Source organism: Podarcis filfolensis, assembly GCF_964270895.1.
Source record: "Podarcis filfolensis genome assembly, chromosome: 8".
Lineage (NCBI taxonomy): Eukaryota > Metazoa > Chordata > Lepidosauria > Squamata > Lacertidae > Podarcis > Podarcis filfolensis.
Window position 1 is genome coordinate 14,027,108 of NC_139611.1, and position 20,097 is coordinate 14,047,204.

Genomic DNA, 20,097 nt, shown 5'->3' on the forward strand with positions numbered 1-20,097 from the left:
GAAATGCCATTTACCTTTCCGCTGCAGTGGTACCTATTTATCTACTTGCACTGGTGTTCTTTCAAACTGCTAGGTTGGCAGGAGCTGGGACAGAGCAATGGGAGCTCACCCTGTCGTGCGGCTTTGAGTGGCAAGCTCAAGAGGCTCAGTGGTTTAGATCACAGAGCCACACGCATCCCAGATATAAATCTGCTTCATGTGCATGGCAGCACATTGGAAGTGGAAAAACCGATTGCTCCTTTGATCTTGGAATGTTACAGGAGGGATAGAGAATGTAGCATTTTCCTCTAAGCTGATGTCTTTAAAAAGTGATTAATGTAAAGAACAGGCAAACACATTTGTTGAAAGATGGACTTTATTTGCCAAGTTTTGTCACAGTAAATGTCAGGGTGGTGCTCAACCAAATTTCTTCCCCCCTCCCTCTTATCATAAGAGCTTGGATTTGAGGCTTTAACTCTTTTCGTGTGAGACAGTTCTTTATCCCCTCTCTCTTTTCATAAGTTCTATGTCCGCTGTCACAGTTTACTCTTCAAAGAGTATTGAAGGCAGTGTTATATAACCATGGCAGGAAAAATAAATTAATCAAATTCATCTGGCAAAGGATTTGGGAGAAGTCTCGGAGTTTTATGCATTTGTTTATGAGAAGGAAATCAACATCAAGATGTCTGCAGCGAGGATTGCATTGGGAAATGCAGTAATCAGGGCTTCGGTTTAAGGAAAAGGCAGGGGTCCTCATTCCCTCCAGGACAACTTTCCAGGGGCCACAAACCAGCAGTAGGTTTGGCTTGAGGCAAAACATGGGTGGAGCAACAGAAGGCTTCATCCAAACCATGCACAATCCAGAGGTTTGTATACTCAGGTTTCTCCATCTTGGCAAGCTAAAGGCTTTATTACAACTCAGGGACACATTCTGCTAGGCAAAGGCACTCAAGGAAGCAAGCAGAGCAGGGCCAGTGAGAGGAGAACCCCGAGGGCCGGATGGGAGGGCCGCATCTGGTCCCAGGGCTGCAGTTCATCACCTGAAAGTTAGGGACTAGAAGCTTGAATGGTGTCCAGGAGTACTCATCTGCAAAGGAGGACAGAGATATGGATTTAGCACAGGGGCAGGGAACCCTTGGCTTGTCACAGAACTACAACTCCCATCAGCCCCGGCAAGCATGGCATGCCCTATATCAAAAGATGATGGGAGTTGTGCCAGGCCCAAGGTTTCCCATACCTGACTTAGTGTAAACCACGGTAATCCTCATAGCTTGCTTTGCTGCAATTCCTTTTATAGTAAATAACCCCTCACAGTCAGTTACATAGAAATATGTCTCTGAAGAGCAGAGAGAAGGAAGGGAGCATCCTACCCCCACAAAAACAAAAAAGTGAACCCAGAAAAAGACAATGTTTGGTATCCAGTTACTATGTCAAACACAAATTAGGCCGCGAGCCTAACCCCACTTACTTGAAAATAAACCCCACTAAATTCAATAGGGCTTACTTTTGAGTAGACACAGTTAGGATTGCAGTGTCTATTCCTATTTTATTAATTCAGGATGAGACAAAGACCCAGCTCATGAAGAGATACTTGATTTACATGTCGCGGTAGAGAAAGACAGAGGACTCTTGGCTGCCCAAAATTATCGTCGTTCAAAAGTCAGCTTCCATTGTTCTCCCTAACTGGCCAGACTACACAGATCAGGAAGCCCTGATGCATCTTTTTTTTTTTAAAAAAAGTTTTTATTTATACTTTTCAAGTTTATACATTTCATTAGTTTTACAATCAATTTAACATTTCAAAGTTTGACTTCCTTCCCCCTCTTTCTGCGGTTCCTTAAATTTATTTTTCAATATCTTCTGCATATCCAAATTCATTTAATTATCTACTTTAAATATATACTCTTATGAAACTGCAGGTTGAGACTTCCGGTTGGCCGTGCGATTAATGGTGGATGAGAGCTCTTTCGGAAGAAGGAGCCCTTGCGCTTTGAAGACTGGGGTGACAGCAAGAGCGTCGCAGAACCCCGAAAAAACCTCAGACTGAGCATTCTGAGGACCTGGTGTTCCAGCGGGTACCCCTTGCAACTCCCCTGCTCCCTGGTAAGCTCTAATAAGCAGGGTTGGAGATGCGGATACTGTGGAATCTACTCGCTTTCTTCATCGCGCGAAGCTCCGAAGTCCGGCAATCATGAGCGACCAATTTCTCTGACCAAATTTTAAAAGATTGGACAATCATGAGTAAAAAAGGTTTTAAATTCGGACTGTCAATTGGATTGGAAGGGATTTAAATTACGGAGGTTGATCCCTTTCCGCTGAAGTAGAAGTGAAAGAAGTTACCGCTGACCGAAGCCGTAACTTTAAAAGACGTGTCAAAACTTCCAAGGAAACATTCTAAACCCCTCTTTCTGCAGGGGGAGGGGGGGGGGAATTTGACTGAATTGAGAGACCTTGCAAGAGATAGATTTGACAGGGGAATAGACTCTTTCTGGAAGCGGACCTCCCGGTGGGAGAAGGCTATACTCCATTATTGTGTCACAAAGGGAGAGGAAACATTCAACTTTCTTTTTCCGCTTTGGGGACTACAAAGTAACTGCTGCTGTCTGAGCTTGTTAAAATAGTATACAGTGTTTCTTTTACCCTCCTTGAATTGGATATAAGTGTGTGAATGGATTTTGGATGGTTTTTTAAAAGAATAAAAAGAGTAAAGAAATTAAGACTTTGAAAGGGGGGAGCTGCTGAGCTGTCTGCTGCTGCCTGTGCACTAAAAATCTTGTTGACTGTGACTGGGTGAGTTGACCTTGATACTATGGAATAGTTATGGCTAATGGTGTAGATAAGCCTGAGAAAAGTAAAATGAAAGACAGAAGAGACTCCAAAACACCAAATTTTGAAGAGGCGGTGATGCAAATGTTGTCGGACATAAGAACAGATGTCAGAGGAACGCAGCAGAGTGTACAGGACAGAATTAAGAGTCAGTGGGGGCTGGCGTGCCCATTGGCACTGGTAGGGCAGTAGGTAGGGAGCCCACCTCTAGGTGGTGCCACGGCCAAAGACAGATGGAGAGCCAATGACAGGCAGAGCCTGAGGAGATTTCACCCCTCCCATATCCAAGAATCTGCTGATGTTCTCTGCTGATTCTCCCAGAGAGGAGGGGCAGTTTTCTGCTCACTACTTATTCCGCTCCAGCCTCATATCAAAGAGAGAGAGAGAGACACTGAGTGTTAGAGAGAGACTGTGTGTGATCTCTGTATAGATAAGGTTGCTGCTAAGAGCAGCTGCAGACAGTGCAGTTCAGCATTTTCGTTTTAGACCTCATTTAGCTCTGTATATAGTTATATATTATAGTTGTAGATAGAATAAAAAAGATATTCTACAGAGCTGCTCTCCGAGTGGTTTATGCTCTACTATACTCTGCTATACTCTGCTGTGTCAACGACTGTCTTCTTGTGGAAGTGAATCCTGTGAGTCCACAGCACTTTGACCTGTTCCTGTGCAGAAGGTGGTCTCTGGAAGTGCTACCCAGCTCACTGGCCCAGTCGGGGCTGAAGTGGATGAGTCCAGTTGGTGGCACTGGCTCAGGGGCGATGCTGACAGAGCCTCCCCTTTATTGGTTGCAAGAAGACAGGGGGAGGGTCCTCACCAGTTGCATCCGCTGCCACTAGCGCCATCTTCGTCATCTGAGTTGGGAAAGGGCTCTATGAAGTCTTCATCCCAATTAAATGGCCCAAGAGTGACGCTGCTCCTGGTGACTCTTACACTGTTCTCGGGCGGCTGGCCGCTCCCGTTTACAGCCAGGTGTTCAAAGAGGATGTAGCGGAGTCCAGCCCGGCATTCGATAATCCCTTGCGAAATCTGAAGACAGGAGAGAAAGAGAGAGATGCTGAAAACGGGGCAAGGATGCCGAGGTAGGAGGAAAACTACCCCCCTCAAAGGTAGAGGTCTTTGGGCTGAATGTGGCCCTCAAGCCTGGCCCCTGGATCTCCCCTCTGGACACTCCACTTACCAGTCCTGCTTGGCAAGTATTTTTAGGGGGCTGGGAGATCTTCCTGACCCCCCCACTCAACCAATATGTCCTGCCAGATTACAAGGGATGCACAAATGTTCACTGTGCACTTGGATTCCTTCTTTTAGCATGGCAGCACCAATGTTTTGGAACTCCCTGCACATGATGTTTGTCAGGTGCCTTTGCTGTCCTTCTTTCAGTGCCCAGCTAACCTCTTTTTTCTTTTAGGCACATCCAAAGACATGCATATAATAATGTGCAACTTTGTTTTATAACATGCATGTAGTCTGATTTCGCCAGTAGTGATTTATGGAAGTGAAAGCTTCCCGCTTGCCCACTTCAACCTCTGCTCCTGGCCCATCACTGGAATGTGGCCCCCGGAAGCCTGCATACAAGGGAATGCCGGCCCTCAGATCGATAAATCCGACTAAACAACTAAACAACAACAACAATCTGATTTTGTTCCTATGTTGTACATTTTGGTTTTTTCACCTTCTTTCTCAGTCGTTAGAGCATGGGGCTCTTAATCCTGGGGTTGTGGATTCAAACCCCATGTTGGGCAAAATATTCCTGCATTGCAGGGGGGTTGGACTAGATGACCCCCACGGTCCTTTCCAACTTTGATTCTCTGAACTTGCTTTATCGATAATTTTGTGTATATCACATACAGGTTTTTAAATTCTGTTGTTGTTTAGTCGTTTCCGACTCTTCGTGACCCCATGGACCAGAGCACGCCAGGCACTCCTGTCTTCCACTGCCTCCCGCAGTTTGGTCAGACTCATGTTTGTATCTTCGAGAACACTGTCCAACCATCTCGTCCTCTGTCATCCCCTTATCCTTGTGCCCTCCCAACATCAGGGTCTTTTCCAGGGAGTCTTCTCTTCTCATGAGGTGGCCAAAGTATTGGAGCCTCAGCTTCACAATCTGTCCTTCCAGTGAGCACTCAGGGCTGATTTCCTTCAGAATGGACAGGTTTGATCTTCTTGTAGTCCATGGGACTCTCAAGAGTCTCCTCCAGCACCAGAATTCAAAAGCATCAATTCTTCAGCGATCAGCCTTCTTTATGGTCCAGCTCTCACTTCCATACATCACTACTGGGAAAACCATAGCTTTAACTATACGGGCCTTTGTTGGCAAGGTGATGTCTCTGCTTTTTAAGATGCTGTCTAGGTTTGCCATTGCTTTTCTCCCAAGAAGCAGGCGTCTTAATTTTGTGACTGCTATCACCATCTGCAGTGATCATGGAGCCCAAGAAAGTATTCATTTCTTACTTTTATAGACCATGTTTTCTCCAAGGAGCTCATGATGCCGTATATAACTCTCGCCTCCTCATTTTATCCCCGGGGAGGTAGGTTAGGCTTAGAGAAGACATTGAATGGGCTCAAGTTTCATGGCCAAGTGGGGATTCGAACCCTGGTCTCCCAGGTCATAGTCTTGACACTCTAACTAAAACACCACACTGGCTCCCTCCTTTTGTGATGACCACAAACTCCTTTAGATAAAAATAAATGAATAAGCACCCGCTTGCCCACTTCTACCTCTGCTCCTGCCCATCACTGGAATGTGGCCCCCGGAAGCCTGCATACAAGGGAATGCCGGCCCTCAGATCGATAAATCCTTCCCCCATCTACTGCAGGCTTTGCTTCTGCTCCCCACCCTAAGTATTCCCCACTGGGGCTTACAGACCCGACGCCAGCGTGGAGCTTCCGAACCGCGCCCTTCCGTATGGAGGATGTGGAGGAGCTGAAAGTCTGCGTCCAACAGCTTCACACTAAGTTGATAGCGGCTGCCAGGGGGACAATAATAGCTGGGTTTTTTTTGGGGGGGGGGGAGAAAAAACATCAGTTTGGGCAGAAACCAAACTAGGCATGATTTGAACACTCAACACCAAACCAAGAGTATATATTTCGCGACCGATAACCTCCAGATAAAAAAATCAAGGCAGCCTAGACCTTTCAATACAAATCTATTCCCATGTACTTGAATGTACAACTTTAAAACAGTTACTTCTAATAAATAATAATTAGTAGTAATATAGCCAATAATGGCGAATGGCTGTATGCTTATATACATCAATCAGTTTCATGCCTGAATACGGCTTTCAATGGCCATTATTATTATTATATTATTATTATTACAGTCATACCTCGGGATAAATGTTCTTCAGGTTAAGTATTTTTGGGTTGCGCTCCGCGACGACCCGGAACTAACGGAGCGTGTTACATCCGGGTTTCGCCGCATGCACATGCGCAGTCAAAATGACATCATGCGCATGCGCAGATGTGGCAAAAAGTGACCCGTGCACGTACAGGTTGCGTTCGCTTCAGGATGCGAACAGGGCTCCGGAATGGATCCCGTTCGCGTCCCAAGGTACCACTGTATTATATTTCTATAATGTCCTATACGTGCAGGTCTCAGGGCGGATACAACATAAAATCGCAATATAAAACCACAATACACATAATCAAAATATAAAAAAACAACCCAATACATTTTAAAAGGACATCGGGTGTCAGTCAGCCAAAGGCCTGCTTAAAAAAGAACATTTTTGCCTGACACCGAAAGCTGTATAATGAAGGAGCCAGGCGAACTTCCCTGGGGAGAGCATTCCACAGATGGGGAGCCACTGCAGAGGAGGCCCCGTTCTCGTGTTGCCACGCTCCGGGCCTCTTGAGGAGGAGGCACACGATGGAGGCCCTTGGAAGATGATCTCAGGGTCTGGCTAGGTTCATATGGAAAGAGGTGGTTCTTGAAGCCATGGGGTCTGTGTTCTCCCTCCACTGTCAAGAGGTGGGACACATTTGAATGCCAGTTGCACAAGAACAGGAGGCTGGACTAGATGGGTCACTGGCCTGATCTAGGAGGGCTCCTCTTACGTTTGCATGCAAATATATTATTTGGTGTGTCTACAAAACATAAGAGCCTGCTAGATCAAGCCAATGGACCATCCAGTCCAGCGTCCTGTTCTCACAGTGGCCAACCAGATGCCCATTATGGGAAACCCAAAAGCAGGACACGAGTACGAAAACCCTCTCCCTTCCTGCCTTTCCAGCAGTTGTTACTCAGAAGCATTGCTGTCTCTGACTGTGCCATTCATGTCTGCCTGCAGGCCCTTTCAGAAGGATCTTAGAATCATAGAATCATATCAGTGAGGCACAGCTTGCTCAGGAAATTCAAGGCCTGCAAAGGTGCAAAAAGGCTCAGGGTGCTAACAAAACAAGGTTATTTATGTATGCTACTACTGCGGCCCATATTTTGTTGGCCCCCAAATGGAAAACGAGCAAGGTCCCAACTAAAGAAGAGTGGCAATTTAAACTGATGGAATACGCGCAGCTTGCGGACTTAACATATAGAATAAGAGAACATATGCTTAAAGAAGATTGGAAAATGTTTGTTGAATATATGGGGGGGGAATTGTGTGCACTCGAAAACATTGGCAGCATTAAGATAAATTCAACAGCGCAAATAAGTTTGGATGAATGCAATAATGGAAAACTGAATGGTTCAGTTTATATAAAATATGCAGGGATTTATGTTATGCAAAATGAACCATGGAAAGAGAAGGAGGGAAGTCATTGATATTTTAAGGTTGTTTAAATGGATATTCTAAAATGTAAAACAGAAAAATTATAGGGGGGGGGGAAGGCTCAGAGTGGATGAACAGTGTTCTATAACCTTAGGTGGTTAGACTACAAGTCCCATCATCTCCAGCACACCAATGGTGAGGGATGATGGCAGTTGTAGTCCAGTAACACTAGGAGACCCAAGGTTGAAAGGTGTTGGGTTGGACCACACTGCAAGATTTGGAGCTGTCTGGAATCCTACCAGATCCTGCTTTTCAGATTTCCACATTCACTAATTTTACGATCATTTTAACATTTCAAAACTTGACTTCCTTCCCCCTCTTCCTGCGGTTCCTTAAATTCATTTTTAATATCTTCTGTATATCCAAATTAACTTAATTTGCTCATTTATTGATCTATTTTAAATATATTTAAGACAGATGAATAAATGAGCAGGCCCAGCACTCGCCAGCAGCCCCTCTCCACAAGGTGAAGACACCTAACGCCTTGCGCCCGGGAGGGTGGGCTGCGTCATTCCTCCTGGGGTGAACGACACCCCCACCATAGGAAAGAGGCAGCGCACCTGCACAAGCGAAGGCAGTCAAACGCACAGAGCCTGACAGGTTCCATGTGCTTGGCTATTGCTGCTAGGTTAGTCTTCGGGAGTGGGGGGTGAGGGGGCAAGATAGCTCGCCTGCCCCCAATGCCAGCAAAGGCAGAGGCAGCTTGGGTCCTTGTGCTCCAGCACGAGCGACAGGAATGTCAGGGCTGGCTCCACCGGGGCCAGTGGTTCTCCCGCCCCCAGCAGAGCCAGGCCAAGGGCCTCAGAGCTGGCTCCACTGCGGGCAGGAGTCGTTCCGCCCTCCAGCTGAGCAGCAGGCTGTATTGGCCCCCAGCCTGCAAGGCACTGGACTGAAAATGCCTCAGCTCCCACAATGAGATCTGTGGTGTTTTCACTCGCCACCTCACCAGCTGGGCCGATGCAGCTTTTTTCAAAATTGCGGTATATCGCCAAACCACGATGTTTGGCTGGCGATGCACCGCGATGTCGAAAACCCAGCATTGCTCGGCCTTGTTCCCCATCATTCGCAGCAAAGTGCCTTCCAAAAAAGGTAAAGGACCCCTGACAGTTAAGTCCAGTCGCAGACAACTCTGGGGCTGCGGCGCTCATCTCCCTTTACAGGCCGAGGGAGCTGGCGTTTGTCTGCAGACAGTTTTTCCGGGTCATGTGGCCAGCATGACTAAGCTGCTTCTGGCGCAACGGAACACCGAGACCAGAGCAGGGTACAGAAACACCATTTACCTTCCCGCCGCAGCGGTACCTATTTATCTACTTGCACTTTTTGGCGTGCTTTCGAACTGCTAGGTTGGCAGGAGCAGGGACCGAGCAACGGGAGCTCACCCCGTCGGGATTCGAACCACCGACCTTCTGATCGGCAAGCCCAAGAAGCTCAGTGCTTTAGACCACAGCGCCACGCGCCTTCCAAAAGGGTCACGCAAATCATTTATCGAACTGTGACCATTTCCTTTTCCTTATTTATTAAATTTGTATACTGCCCTTCATCTGTAGATCTTGGGGATGTAAAAATGCAAGGTAACGAATACAAAATACATAATAAAAACAAATAACAGAAACCAAGCAATAACCCCCTCCTCCCCCAGCTGAACAGGGATGCACCTTTGCCGCAAGGATTCTTGATTAAGTTCTTCTCCCTGTGGGAGTAAATGAAGAAAGCCTTCGACTCTTGGGTCTCGGGTCCGCTCTTTCGCTGGAAATTAATCTTCCACAGCTCAGGGTCGTCCACCAGGCGTCGCCACTGGGAGCAAACCAGCCGGCAGTTGCAAAGTAGGTTCCTCGCTGGTACCCGGGCCAGCACCTCCAGCAGGACACGTTCAGGCAAGTCTCCGATAGTCAGCATCTTTCTTCAGAGTGGTCTTTCGGCCGCTTCCAGGGAAGAACCACAAGAGGGCGAGAATGAGAGAGAGAGAGAGAAAAAACCCCACAAGAAGAACAGCAGTGGGAAATACGTAGTTGTAAAGAGGAACGCTGCAACAAAATGTTGTAGCCACGTGCTTCATTCCTTTCCTGCTTCTTCCCCCTGGGTTTCCTTCCCTGCCCTAAGAGCCAGTTAAACATTCTGTGCTCTATCCATATCTACAGTGGTACCTCAGGTTACATACGCTTCAGGTTACAGCCTCTGCTAACCCAGAAATAGTACCTCGGGTTAAGAACTTTGCTTCAGGATGAGAACAGAAATCGTGCTCCGGTGGTGTGGCAGCCCCATTAGCTAAAGTGGTGCTTCAGGTTAAGAACAGTTTCAGGTTGAAAATGGACCTCCAGAACGAATTAAGTTCTTAACCCGAGGTAACACTGTATCTGCTGCCCCCTTTCATTCTTAGCTTTCCTTCTGCATTTTGTGCTGGCCATCAGGCAATGGCTTTTTCTACCTGCCCTGGCCCACCCTCCAGACCTAGGAGGAGCCTTTCCCAGACCATGCAGAAGCAGCTGGGAAGAGAGGAGTTCAGCGATATTAAAAAATTATTATTATTATTATTATTATTAATGAATGAATGTGCTTTTGCTTCTCAATTTGTATTGTGTTACTTTATGCACCGTGACTTGCTGTTATTTTTATTGATTATAGTTTAGAAACTGTTTATTGTAATTGTTAAGAGTGAATTTGTACTTAATTCTTATTCGCTGATATTTAATTTCATTGTGCACTACTATATCCCAATGGGTTATCGAAGAACGCTTTATTGGATATAAGTTGTTCATTTTAAAGATGTGTTTTTATTATGACATAACTTTTGTATGTCATAATAATGGATTGGATCATATTGTTATAAAGTGCACAATCTTTTGTTATTTCTTCTGCTTGCAAACCGCCCTGTGTGTAGTGCTATAGAAAGGTGGGATACCAATTAAAAGTGAAATGAAATGAAATGAAGTGAAATTAAATCCAAAATTAGCATATTACATTTAGAAACCATTTAAATCAGCCCCACTCCCCAAATAAAACAGCACCCACCCAAGTTAAAACCCCATCCCCCGTTAAAATGTTAATTTAAGCAGGGTTATTGTCAGGTTATATCCAACATCAGTTGCCTTCAGAGATGACCCATTAAAATGAGTGAAACTGGCTAACTTTGGCCCATTCATTTCAATGGGCCTATTCTGAGTAGCCCATTACTAACTATTGCATTTCACTCTTCTGTATTGACATATTGGTACCCCCACCCTTCTCTGGCTATGGGTCTAACAGGGATCGTCTGGATAGGCCAATAAATTTAATTCTGAGCATCCCCACGGACCCCAAAACGCAATTACTCCATGCACGTGGCAACACTTCATAGCGAGGGGAGGGAATCCCATCACAAGCTCACACGTATCTGAAACCCTGAAAATACACACACGAACTTATACTTAGAGGGAAGAAAAGAAGGAGAGGTTGCTCTGCACATGCTCAGAGGCCATGCCATCACTTCTCCTACCGCAAACAGGTCCGGAGGGCAGGAGAGGGCGGACCCGCCCCCCCCCCCCAATACAAACTGAACCTCGCAGGCTCCACAACGTCGCCTCCCTCCAAAAAACAACAACAGGCTTACCGGGGCTGGAAAATGCGCAAGAGCCACGCGGGAGCCTTGCAGGAAAAAGAAACCGAATGTGAACATGGGCGAGGGCGCAGGAAACTCTCGGGGAGGGTCCCCCAAGGGAGCACCACCCCTTGGAGGCCGGGCGAGCAGGGGATTCGTGCCTTTGCGCACGATGATGCGCTTCTCGGATTGAGCGCGCCCCGGTCAAGGGCACAGGCTCTTCTCCAAAGAGCAACTGCAATTCCCAAGTCCACTTTTTCCTGAGTTTCCCGGAAAGGAAGTCTATCTGCCTGAGCTCAAGGAGGCTGAAGAAGCACGGTTGCAGGAGGACCCTATACAGCCTTCGCTGTTAGGATGGAGAGCCCCGGTTTTTTTAAAAAAAGCGCTATTATCATAAATACTGTAGCTTCCAAAAAATCCATGCACACGTCCAATGAGCGATCCCCAAGTAAGGCTCATTTGCATAATATGACGAGACACTCCTGTCGCCCCGCCCCGGATTAAATGAAGCCCTGGTGGCCAGAATCAGCTCGGAACCGAAGCGTTGCGCGCGCCTCTGGGTTTGCATTTGGAGACGCTTTAAGCTATTAAACGATTAAAGCGGGAGGGGAGGGACGGGGTTCCTTTGGAAGGAGCCAGCTGACGTCGAAGGGGTGTCATCGTATGCAAATGAGCCAGGATTCCCCTCCTCGAGGCGGAGATTGGGTGGTGTTACCTGATATTAGGGCAGTTTCGCTTCCTCCTTGTCTTCTGGGCGCAGAACCGGGCAGAGACGACTCTTTAAACCCCGGAGGTGAGGTGGGGTTTCCAGGTACCATGAGCTAGAGGGCGGGGGTGGTGGGTGTTGGGGTAGATCCGTGGGAGGGTTTAATTAACAACACTTTTTTAAAATAAGGAACAGGGGAAATTTATAATTCCTCTTAAAAACCCATTGTAAACAGTTAAAATCGTTAGTTGGATTGGAATAACACTTGTAGTTTAATGGTGAATTTTAGATATAATGGAGATGTAAAAGATCTGGATTATTATAAAAGATCAGGGGTCAGCAAACTTTTTCAGCAGGGGGCGGGTCCACTATCCCTCAGACCTTGTGGTGGGCCGGACTATATTTTTTTTGGGGGGGAATGAAAGAATTCCTATGCCCCACAAATAACCCAGAGATGCATTTTAAATAAAAGGACACATTCTACTCATGTAAAAACACGCTGATTCCCGGACCGTCCATGGGCCAGATTTAGAAGGCGATTGGGCCGGATCCGGCCCCTGGGCCTTAGTTTGCCTATGCATGTAAAAGATGCAGGAGGAAATGACTAAAGATAGAACCCACAAATGGGAAGAGAGAGGTCCAGATGATTCTTTGGAATCTTGTCTTTATGATGTATGTTGGATATGCGAGTGTAAAATGTTAATTCGAAAAACCAAATAAATAAATTTGCAAAAATAATAAAAAAGCACTTTTGGAGCGGGGAACCAACAAAAACGTTATTCTCATCATCTGAGTAAGCAAGATTGCATTTCCGAGGGCAAGCTGTAAATAAGTATTTAGTATAAGTCAGTACGGTAAAAACGCCCACATCAGAAACAGTCTCCAAGAGCACAAGTGGCCACAGTTCCTCTGAGCAGGGAAAGAAGGAACTTCCCCCATGATCAGAAAATAAGAAGCAGTGATGGCCACCAACAGTGGAAGGCTGTGGACTCTCCTTCCTTGGAGGTTTTTAAGCAGAGCTTGGATGGCCATGGATGCTTTCGCTGGGATTCATTCCTGCCTTGCAGGGGGTTGAACTAGATGACCCTCGGGGTCCCTTCCAGCTCTAGGTAAAGGTAAAGGGACCCCTGACCATTAGGTCTAGTCGTGGCCAACTCTGAGGTTGCGGCGCTCATCTCACTTTATTGGCCGAGGGAGCCGGTGTACAGCTTCCGGGTCATGTGGCCAGCATGACTAAGCTGCTTCTGGTGAACCAGAGCAGCGCACGGAAATGCCGTTTACCTTCCCGCCGGAGAGGTACCTATTTATCTACTTGCACTTTGACGTGCTTTTGAACTACTAGGTTGGCAGGAGCAGGGACCGAACAACGGGAGCTCACCCTGTCGTGGGGATTTGAACCGCCGACCTTCTGATCGGCAAGTCCTAGGCTCTGTGGTTTAACCCTCAGCACCAATCACGTCCCCAGCATTTTCCAGCTCTACGATTCCATAATAACTTGGATGGCTTTAAAAGAGGATTAGGGAAACTCATGGAAGAAGATGAGGAGATCTGTGGCTGCTAGCCAGGATGGCTGTGCTTTGCCTTCACAGCTGGAGGCAGCAATGCTTCTGCATGTCAGTTGCTGGATGTGCTGTGCCTGAGGGTAACCGAAGAACCATGGTCCAGGTCCGGTCCAGAATCTGTAGGTTCCACTAGGAGTCAGTCCAACAGGGTCAAGGCAGGACACGAGACAGGAACCCAGGCAAGGACAGGTACAGGATCTCAGGCAGGGTCTGGCATACAGCAATGTTGCTCCTGCAACCTGGGGCAGGGTCTAACAGCCTTTTATCTATGTCGGGGTAGCGGCCAGTCCTGATCCCCTGCTGACTCACCTCCCTGTTTTGCCCAAAGGTGAGCACTCCTCCTGCGAGAAGGTCTTTCCTTCTCTCAGACCTTAGTCTCTGCAGCTGGGGAGACGTCGGTGGATTACTAGACCCAGAGGCCGCCTCAGCCTCTCCTGACCCAACTGGTAGTGGAGCAGCTGTAAGTGATGGCCCAGGTGATGACAACGAGGTAATCCCTGCATCTGGAGCCAGGGCAGGCTCAGGCCCCTGACTCAGCCCAGCTGGTGTTTGTTGCAGGGGAAGCTGTGCAGACTGGGACCCTTCAGGATCAGGCCCCAGACTTGTTTCAGATGATGCCTGAGGCAAAGGATCCAGTGCAGACTGAGACTCCTCTGGTTCCGAGTCCGAGCCCGAGTCCCAGGCCATCACATTGGAAAACACAGATGGTTCTCTGGCTTGGAAGCATCTGTGAGAACAGGATTCTGGGCTAGATGGACCATTGGCCTGATCCAGCAGGCTCTTCACATGTCTCCATGACCTTGTCTAATCCTTATTTATTTATTTTTATATTTATTTATTTGGTTTTTCAAATTAAAAATTTACAGTCACATATCCAACATACAACATAAAAACAACATTCCAAGGCATCTCTTGTACTTCCCTCCTCCCCTTTGTGGGTCCTATTGTTAATCATTTCCTCCAGCATCTCTTAGGATAATCCAAAATCTTTTTTACCTCTCCATTGTGTCCAAAATTCACCATTAAACTACAAGTGATATTCCAATCCTACTAATGACTTTAACTGTTTACAATGGTTTTTAAGATCAGTTATAAATTTCCCCCATTCCCTATAAAAAATTTGGTCTTCCTGATTTCTGACTCTTCCGGTCCTTTTGGCCATTTCGGCATAGTCCATCAACTGGATCTGCCATTCTTCTCTGGCGGGGACTTTATCTTCTTTCCATCTCTGTCTAATCCTCTTTTAAAGCCATCCGAATCTGCGGTCGTTGCTGCTTCTTGCGGGAGCGAATCCCAGAGTTTGAGATGCTTTCTCTTCCATTTCTTCCCCTGCCTCATGGCCGCCCTCAGACCTTTCCCGAAGGAAGATGGTGAATATTGTTTTTTATATATATATAAAATATTTATTGAAGTTTTACAAAAACAAAAGTTTACAAAGATAAAACAAAAAATCGTGTAATCAAAAAAGATACAAAAAGATACATAAAAAAAGAAACAAGAAAAATAAAAATACAGAATTCAAAAGACAAATAGATACAAAAAAAAAATTTAAAAGCAAATCCGTTTTTGTAACTTTAAATTCATTTAACTTGTTTCCTTGACTCCCTCACACCTCCCCTTTTTGTATTCCCATTTAAATAATCAAATCAGCAAATCCTTACCCTCTTTCATTTATCTTAACTCTATGTCTTAACATATTATAACTCTATATTTTCATCCATTTATCAATTCATTTTTGCATATTCTTATTAACCTTTGTTGCTAAATACCACTTATTTCCAATCCAAACATCATTTTAACATTCATTAATTTTACAATATTTCTGAAGATAGTCTTTAAATTTCTTCCAGTCTTCCTCCACCAACTCTTCTCCCAAGTCTCGGATTCTGCCAGTCATTTCCGCCAATTCCAGGAAGATGGTGAATATTGAGGACCTTCCCAAGGAGATGCTGCTGGAGATCTTCCTTCGGCTCCCTTCCTGGTTCCTCCTCCGCAGTTGCCGTCTGGTTTGCTCCGGGTGGCGAGACATGGTGGACACTCTGAACACGGGATGGAAAGAGAAGTGTGAGCAGGCCGGCTACCCACTTGGGGTGTTGGCCGGTGCTCTCCCTGACTGGAAGACTCTCTACTTTCTTTGCAGAATGACGAAGAACCTCATTAGGAATCCCTGCGGCGAAGGTGGGGAGCAAGAACTTCTTCCAGACTTCTCCCGCACCATAAATCTTAATAATATAATAATATTTTTTATTTATACCCCGCCCTTCCCGGTTCAAAAACCAGCCTCAGGGCGGCTAACAACAAATTTAAAACACTTAATTATAAAAGCAGCATAAAATACAGTATAAAATCATGAATAACAATAAAATTCAAAATTCAAAAATAAGCATTAGATAGGGATGCGGGTGGTGCTGTGGGTTAAACCACAGAGCCTAGGACTTCCTGATCAGAAGGTCGGCTGTTCGAATCCCCGGGACGGGGTGAGCTCCCGTTGCTCGGTCCCTGCTCCTGCCAACCTAGCAGTTTGAAAGCACGTCAAAGTGCAAGTAGATAAATAGGAACCACTCCGGCGGGAAGGAAATAGTTTTAGTTGCCTCAGGAGATTACCTTTATCTGGAGACAGTGATCGTGTGTAGGGAGTGCAGAAATCCCAGGTTCAATATCTGTATGTATCCTATCCTTTCACTGTCCTTTTCTTTCTGGATTTGCCACAGAGGGCCTGAACTCCTGGCAAATTGGGCCAGATCAAGAAGAGGCCTGGGATGTAGGGAAGCTATCAAGGGACGACTCTCCCTTTGAGGATGGAACATGGTGCTTTGGTGCATTTAGCGGGTAAGGAGCACATTCCCAATCAAATGAATTTGGGGCGGTGGTGGTATGTGCTTAGTAATAATAATAATAATAATAATAATAATAATAATAATAATATTTTTATATATATATCCCGGCCTCCCCAGCCGAAGCCGGGCTCAAGGCAGCTAATAACAATAAAATAATACAACATTCTAAAATCATTTCATTATAAAATTAATTCAAATCAAATTGATGCAACCATTGGGCTAGAGTTCTGTGAAGATTGCCAAAGGAGGGAGTCAGGCTGTACCCTGGCCAAAGGCTTGGTGGAACAGCTCTGTCTTGCAGGCCCTGCAGAAAGATGTCAAGTCCTGCAGGGCCCTAGTCTCTTGTGACAGAGCGTTCCACCAGATCGGAGCCACAGCCGAAAAAGCCCTGGCTCTGGTTGAGGCCAGCCTAACCTCTCTGTGGCCTGGGACCTCCAAGATGTTTTTGTTTGAAGACTGTAAGTTCCTCTGTGGGACATACCAGGAGAGGTGGTCCCGTAGGTACGAGGGTCCTAGGCCGCATAGGGCTTTAAAGGTCAAAACCAGCACCTTAAACCTGATTCTGTACTCCACTGGGAGCCAGTGCAGCTGGTATAGCACCGGGTGAATGTGATCCTGCAGCAAGGACCCCGTAAGGAGTCTCGCTGCAGCATTCTGCACCCGCTGGAGTTTCTGGGTCAGTCTCAAGGGCAGCCCCACGTAGAGCGAGTTACAATAATCCAGTCTGGAGCTGACCGTTGCGTAGATCACGTGGCTAGGTCAGGGCGAGAGAGGTAAGGAGCTTAGCAGTTAGTTATTTGTCCAGTGGGAGTTTGCTATGGGGAGTTGAAACTTTGCATGCTTTCGTGGAGGGTAAAAGCTTCTGAGTTGGGTCGTTGAGTTTGTCAAAGTCAGTAGGGCATGGGGTCGGGAAGGGGTTGCAGCCTGGGCCAGACAGAGAGGTTTAGAGGGCTGCAGTAGGTGCTGGGGCCTGAGATTTCCCACCAGTGCTCTCCAACCCAATATCAATGGGTCCACATGGGTGATGGTGATAATGCCTTGATCTCTTTTTCAGGCCCTCACCCAAAAGCCAGGTCGTCATCTTAAAGGATCATGGCTACTGGGATGAGCTGATGGATGAAGTCAAGCCTGATATTGTTGTGAAAGACTGGTGAGTGCTGGAGGGCTTGCAGGCTGGGTAGCCCTTCTTGATAGCAGAAGCAAAACGAACCCCTACGGTTGGGGTTGCTCATCTGCCATGATTTCTGGGCAAAGCGAGGAATGCAATAGATAGCAGAACTCAGTTTAATTTGGAAGCAACAAGTTCCTAGTGGTTTCAAAGATCTCAGGGCTTCACCTCCTTCTCCTGAATTGTGCCAGCTGGTCCCTATAGGTACAACTGTTTAGAAACTGGTGCCCACGTTTTGATTTTCCTCTTCCTTCCTTGTCCCTTTTCTCTCTTGTGTGCTGCAGATTGCAAGCCTGCAAGAAGGGGTGGTCTAGTTTTCAGTTTCAGTTCTGTGTAAGCTGATCTGGGGGCTTTTTTGGCTGAAAAGAAGGGCACAGATACCCTTTGTTGTTGTTTAGTCATTTAGTCATGTCCGACTCTTCGTGACCCCATGGACCAGAGCACGCCAGGCACTCCTGTCTTCCACTGCCTCCCGCAGTTTGGTCAAACTCATGCTGGTAGCTTCGAGAACACTGTCCAGCCATCTTGTCCTCTGTCGCCCCTTTTCCTTGTGCCCTCCATCTTTCCCAACATCAGGGTCTTTTCCAGGGAGTCTTCTCTTCTCGTGAAGTGGCCAAAGTATTGGAGCCTCAGCTTCACGATCTGTCCTTCCAGTGAGCACTCAGTGCTGATTTCCTTCAGAATGGATAGGTTTGATCTTCTTGCAGTCCATGGGACTCTCAGGAGTCTCCTCCAGCACCATAATTCAAAAGCATCAATTCTTCAGCGATCAGCCTTCTTTATGGTCCAGCTCTCACTTCCATACAGATACCCTAAATAAATGCATAATAAGCAGGCAGCTACAAATTCTCCAAATGCGATCAGCTCTTTTTTGCGGGACCGGTTCCTCCTCAGAAATCGCTCATGTGTCGTTTTGTGCCGCAAAATAGGTGCAACGTCCTTGACGAGGACCCCTACAACTACACTCTGCACGTGAAACTGTTGTCTGCTGATTCTGAAGTCCTCTGCGAATGTCACGCTGAAGAGTTGGTCTTAAGTGAGCCCGGAGAGACAGAATGGAGAGAGGTTAGCTGGAAAAATGCATTGAATCAGCTCTGGGATATTAATGTGGGCCTTGAGTAAACGGTTCTTGAAAACGTCAGTTCCTTCCTCTTCCTTTTGTTAAACTGACTCCTAACCATTCCTTCTCCTCTTTCCTCTCTAGGGCTCGTATACATTCCATAACTACCCTGCCGGAGTCCGTTACATCTATTTTGAACACGGAGTGACCGGTGTGGACTCTGGGGGCCTAACTAACAGCAGCATCACTGTGGGACCCAGATTTCCCTAGAAAGAGGAGGAACCACCACAAGGGGAAACGGTTCCACTCATCCGCTTGAGCAACAGGGCGGGGAGACACACAAGGGCTCACTCTGTTGTGTCATTCCACACACACACACACACACACACACACACACACGCTTTCCAGCTAAATGGGTTGCAATCTTGGGTCCTACATCTGTTTCCCCGAAGTTGTGTTTTTGTGTAGTTTTCGGATGATCAGCATTTTTTTTTTAAAAAGGGTATGTGTGTGCATGTTATTTTGTAAGAGAAGGTGGGGGGACCCTGCAAACAATATTATACTGCAAAAAAGAAAATGCAACCAGCCCACGGTATTGCAGCTGCATTGAGCAAATACATAACGTGGGACTCATCTACACAGCTGCAAATGAAACGTTTTAAATGTGTTGTAAAGTATACAAATGTGACACTAGATGGTGACAGTGAGCTATGCAAAATTCAATGTATTTTTAAAAGCATGTTTGTTTGTTTTTAAAAAAGCATTTTCCCAGCATGGGGTGGTTGTTTTTTTTTGGTGTGTGTGTATATCCCATCGTGGTTAAGATAAAAGAAAGTCCTTCTTTACACAGCTCACAGTTAAGCTATGGATCTCTCTTCAATAGGAGACAGCAATGGCTACCAATTTGGATGGCTTTAAATATGAGATCAACATGGAGGAGAGGTCCAGTGCCGAGGGCCTTCTGGCGGTTCCCTCTCTGCGAGAAGCCAAGTTACTGGGAACCAGGCAGAGGGCCTTCTCGGTGGTGGCACCCGCCCTGTGGAACACCCTCCCACCAGATGTCAAAGAGGAAAACAACTACCAGACTATTAGAAGACATCTGAAGGCAGCCCTGTTTAGGGAAGCTTTTAATGTTTAATAGATTATTGTATTTTAATATTCTGTTGGAAGCCACCCAGAGTGGCTGGGGAAACCCAGCCAGATGGGCGGGGTATGAATAAATAAATAAATAAAAAATAAATAATAATAATAATAATACGAGCCATGATGGCTCTCTTCTGGCTCTGCAGTTGGAGGCAGCCATGCTTCTGAAGACCAGGTACTGGAGACAACAGCAGGAACAAGTTTGTTTTGTGCTTGAACCCTCTTTATGGGTTTCCCATTGAGGCATGTACTAGGCCACTGTGAGAACAGGACGCTGGACTCGATGGGTCAGTGGTCTGAACCAGCAGGCTCTTTTTACATTCTTATAAGTACCTGGAATTATACTAAAGGCAGATGATATACGGTATATATCCCCTGACCCCGGTCAATTCAGCTGTGTCAAAATAATGAACTGAAGTCAATGAATCTCTCCAGAAAAAAAAGTGATAAAATTGTGGTGTAAGTCAGTGTGGTAT

At 46.4% G+C, this 20,097-nt stretch overlaps 2 protein-coding genes across 4 annotated transcripts; one reads left to right on the top strand and one right to left on the bottom strand.

Annotated features, from left to right (window-relative positions):
* Positions 1-337: 337 nt before the first annotated feature.
* On the bottom strand, positions 338-11,489 carry LOC310768091 (F-box only protein 44-like). The gene is made up of 6 exons (XM_083625802.1): positions 11,158-11,489; positions 9,063-9,493; positions 8,053-8,131; positions 5,672-5,865; positions 3,623-3,834; positions 338-1,066 (listed from the first exon to the last, which is right to left on the bottom strand). Coding segments are annotated over exons 2-6 (891 nt in total). The 5' UTR covers positions 9,468-9,493; positions 11,158-11,489; the 3' UTR covers positions 338-1,065.
* A 310-nt stretch (positions 11,490-11,799) lies between these two features.
* LOC310769505 (F-box only protein 44-like) lies at positions 11,800-18,969 on the top strand. 3 transcript variants are annotated; one of them, XM_083628950.1, is made up of 7 exons: positions 11,800-11,956; positions 14,764-14,774; positions 15,324-15,591; positions 16,125-16,242; positions 17,305-17,400; positions 18,348-18,483; positions 18,623-18,969. In XM_083628950.1, the coding sequence occupies exons 1-7, from the start codon at positions 11,809-11,811 to the stop codon at positions 18,746-18,748; spliced, it is 903 nt and encodes a 300-aa protein (XP_083485076.1). In that variant the 5' UTR covers positions 11,800-11,808; the 3' UTR covers positions 18,749-18,969. The 3 variants fall into 3 exon arrangements, with proteins under 3 accessions (XP_083485076.1, XP_083485078.1, XP_083485077.1); XM_083628952.1 differs by having other exon boundaries at positions 11,800-11,938; XM_083628951.1 differs by lacking the exon at positions 14,764-14,774 and having other exon boundaries at positions 11,800-11,938; positions 15,307-15,591.
* Positions 18,970-20,097: the final 1,128 nt, after the last annotated feature.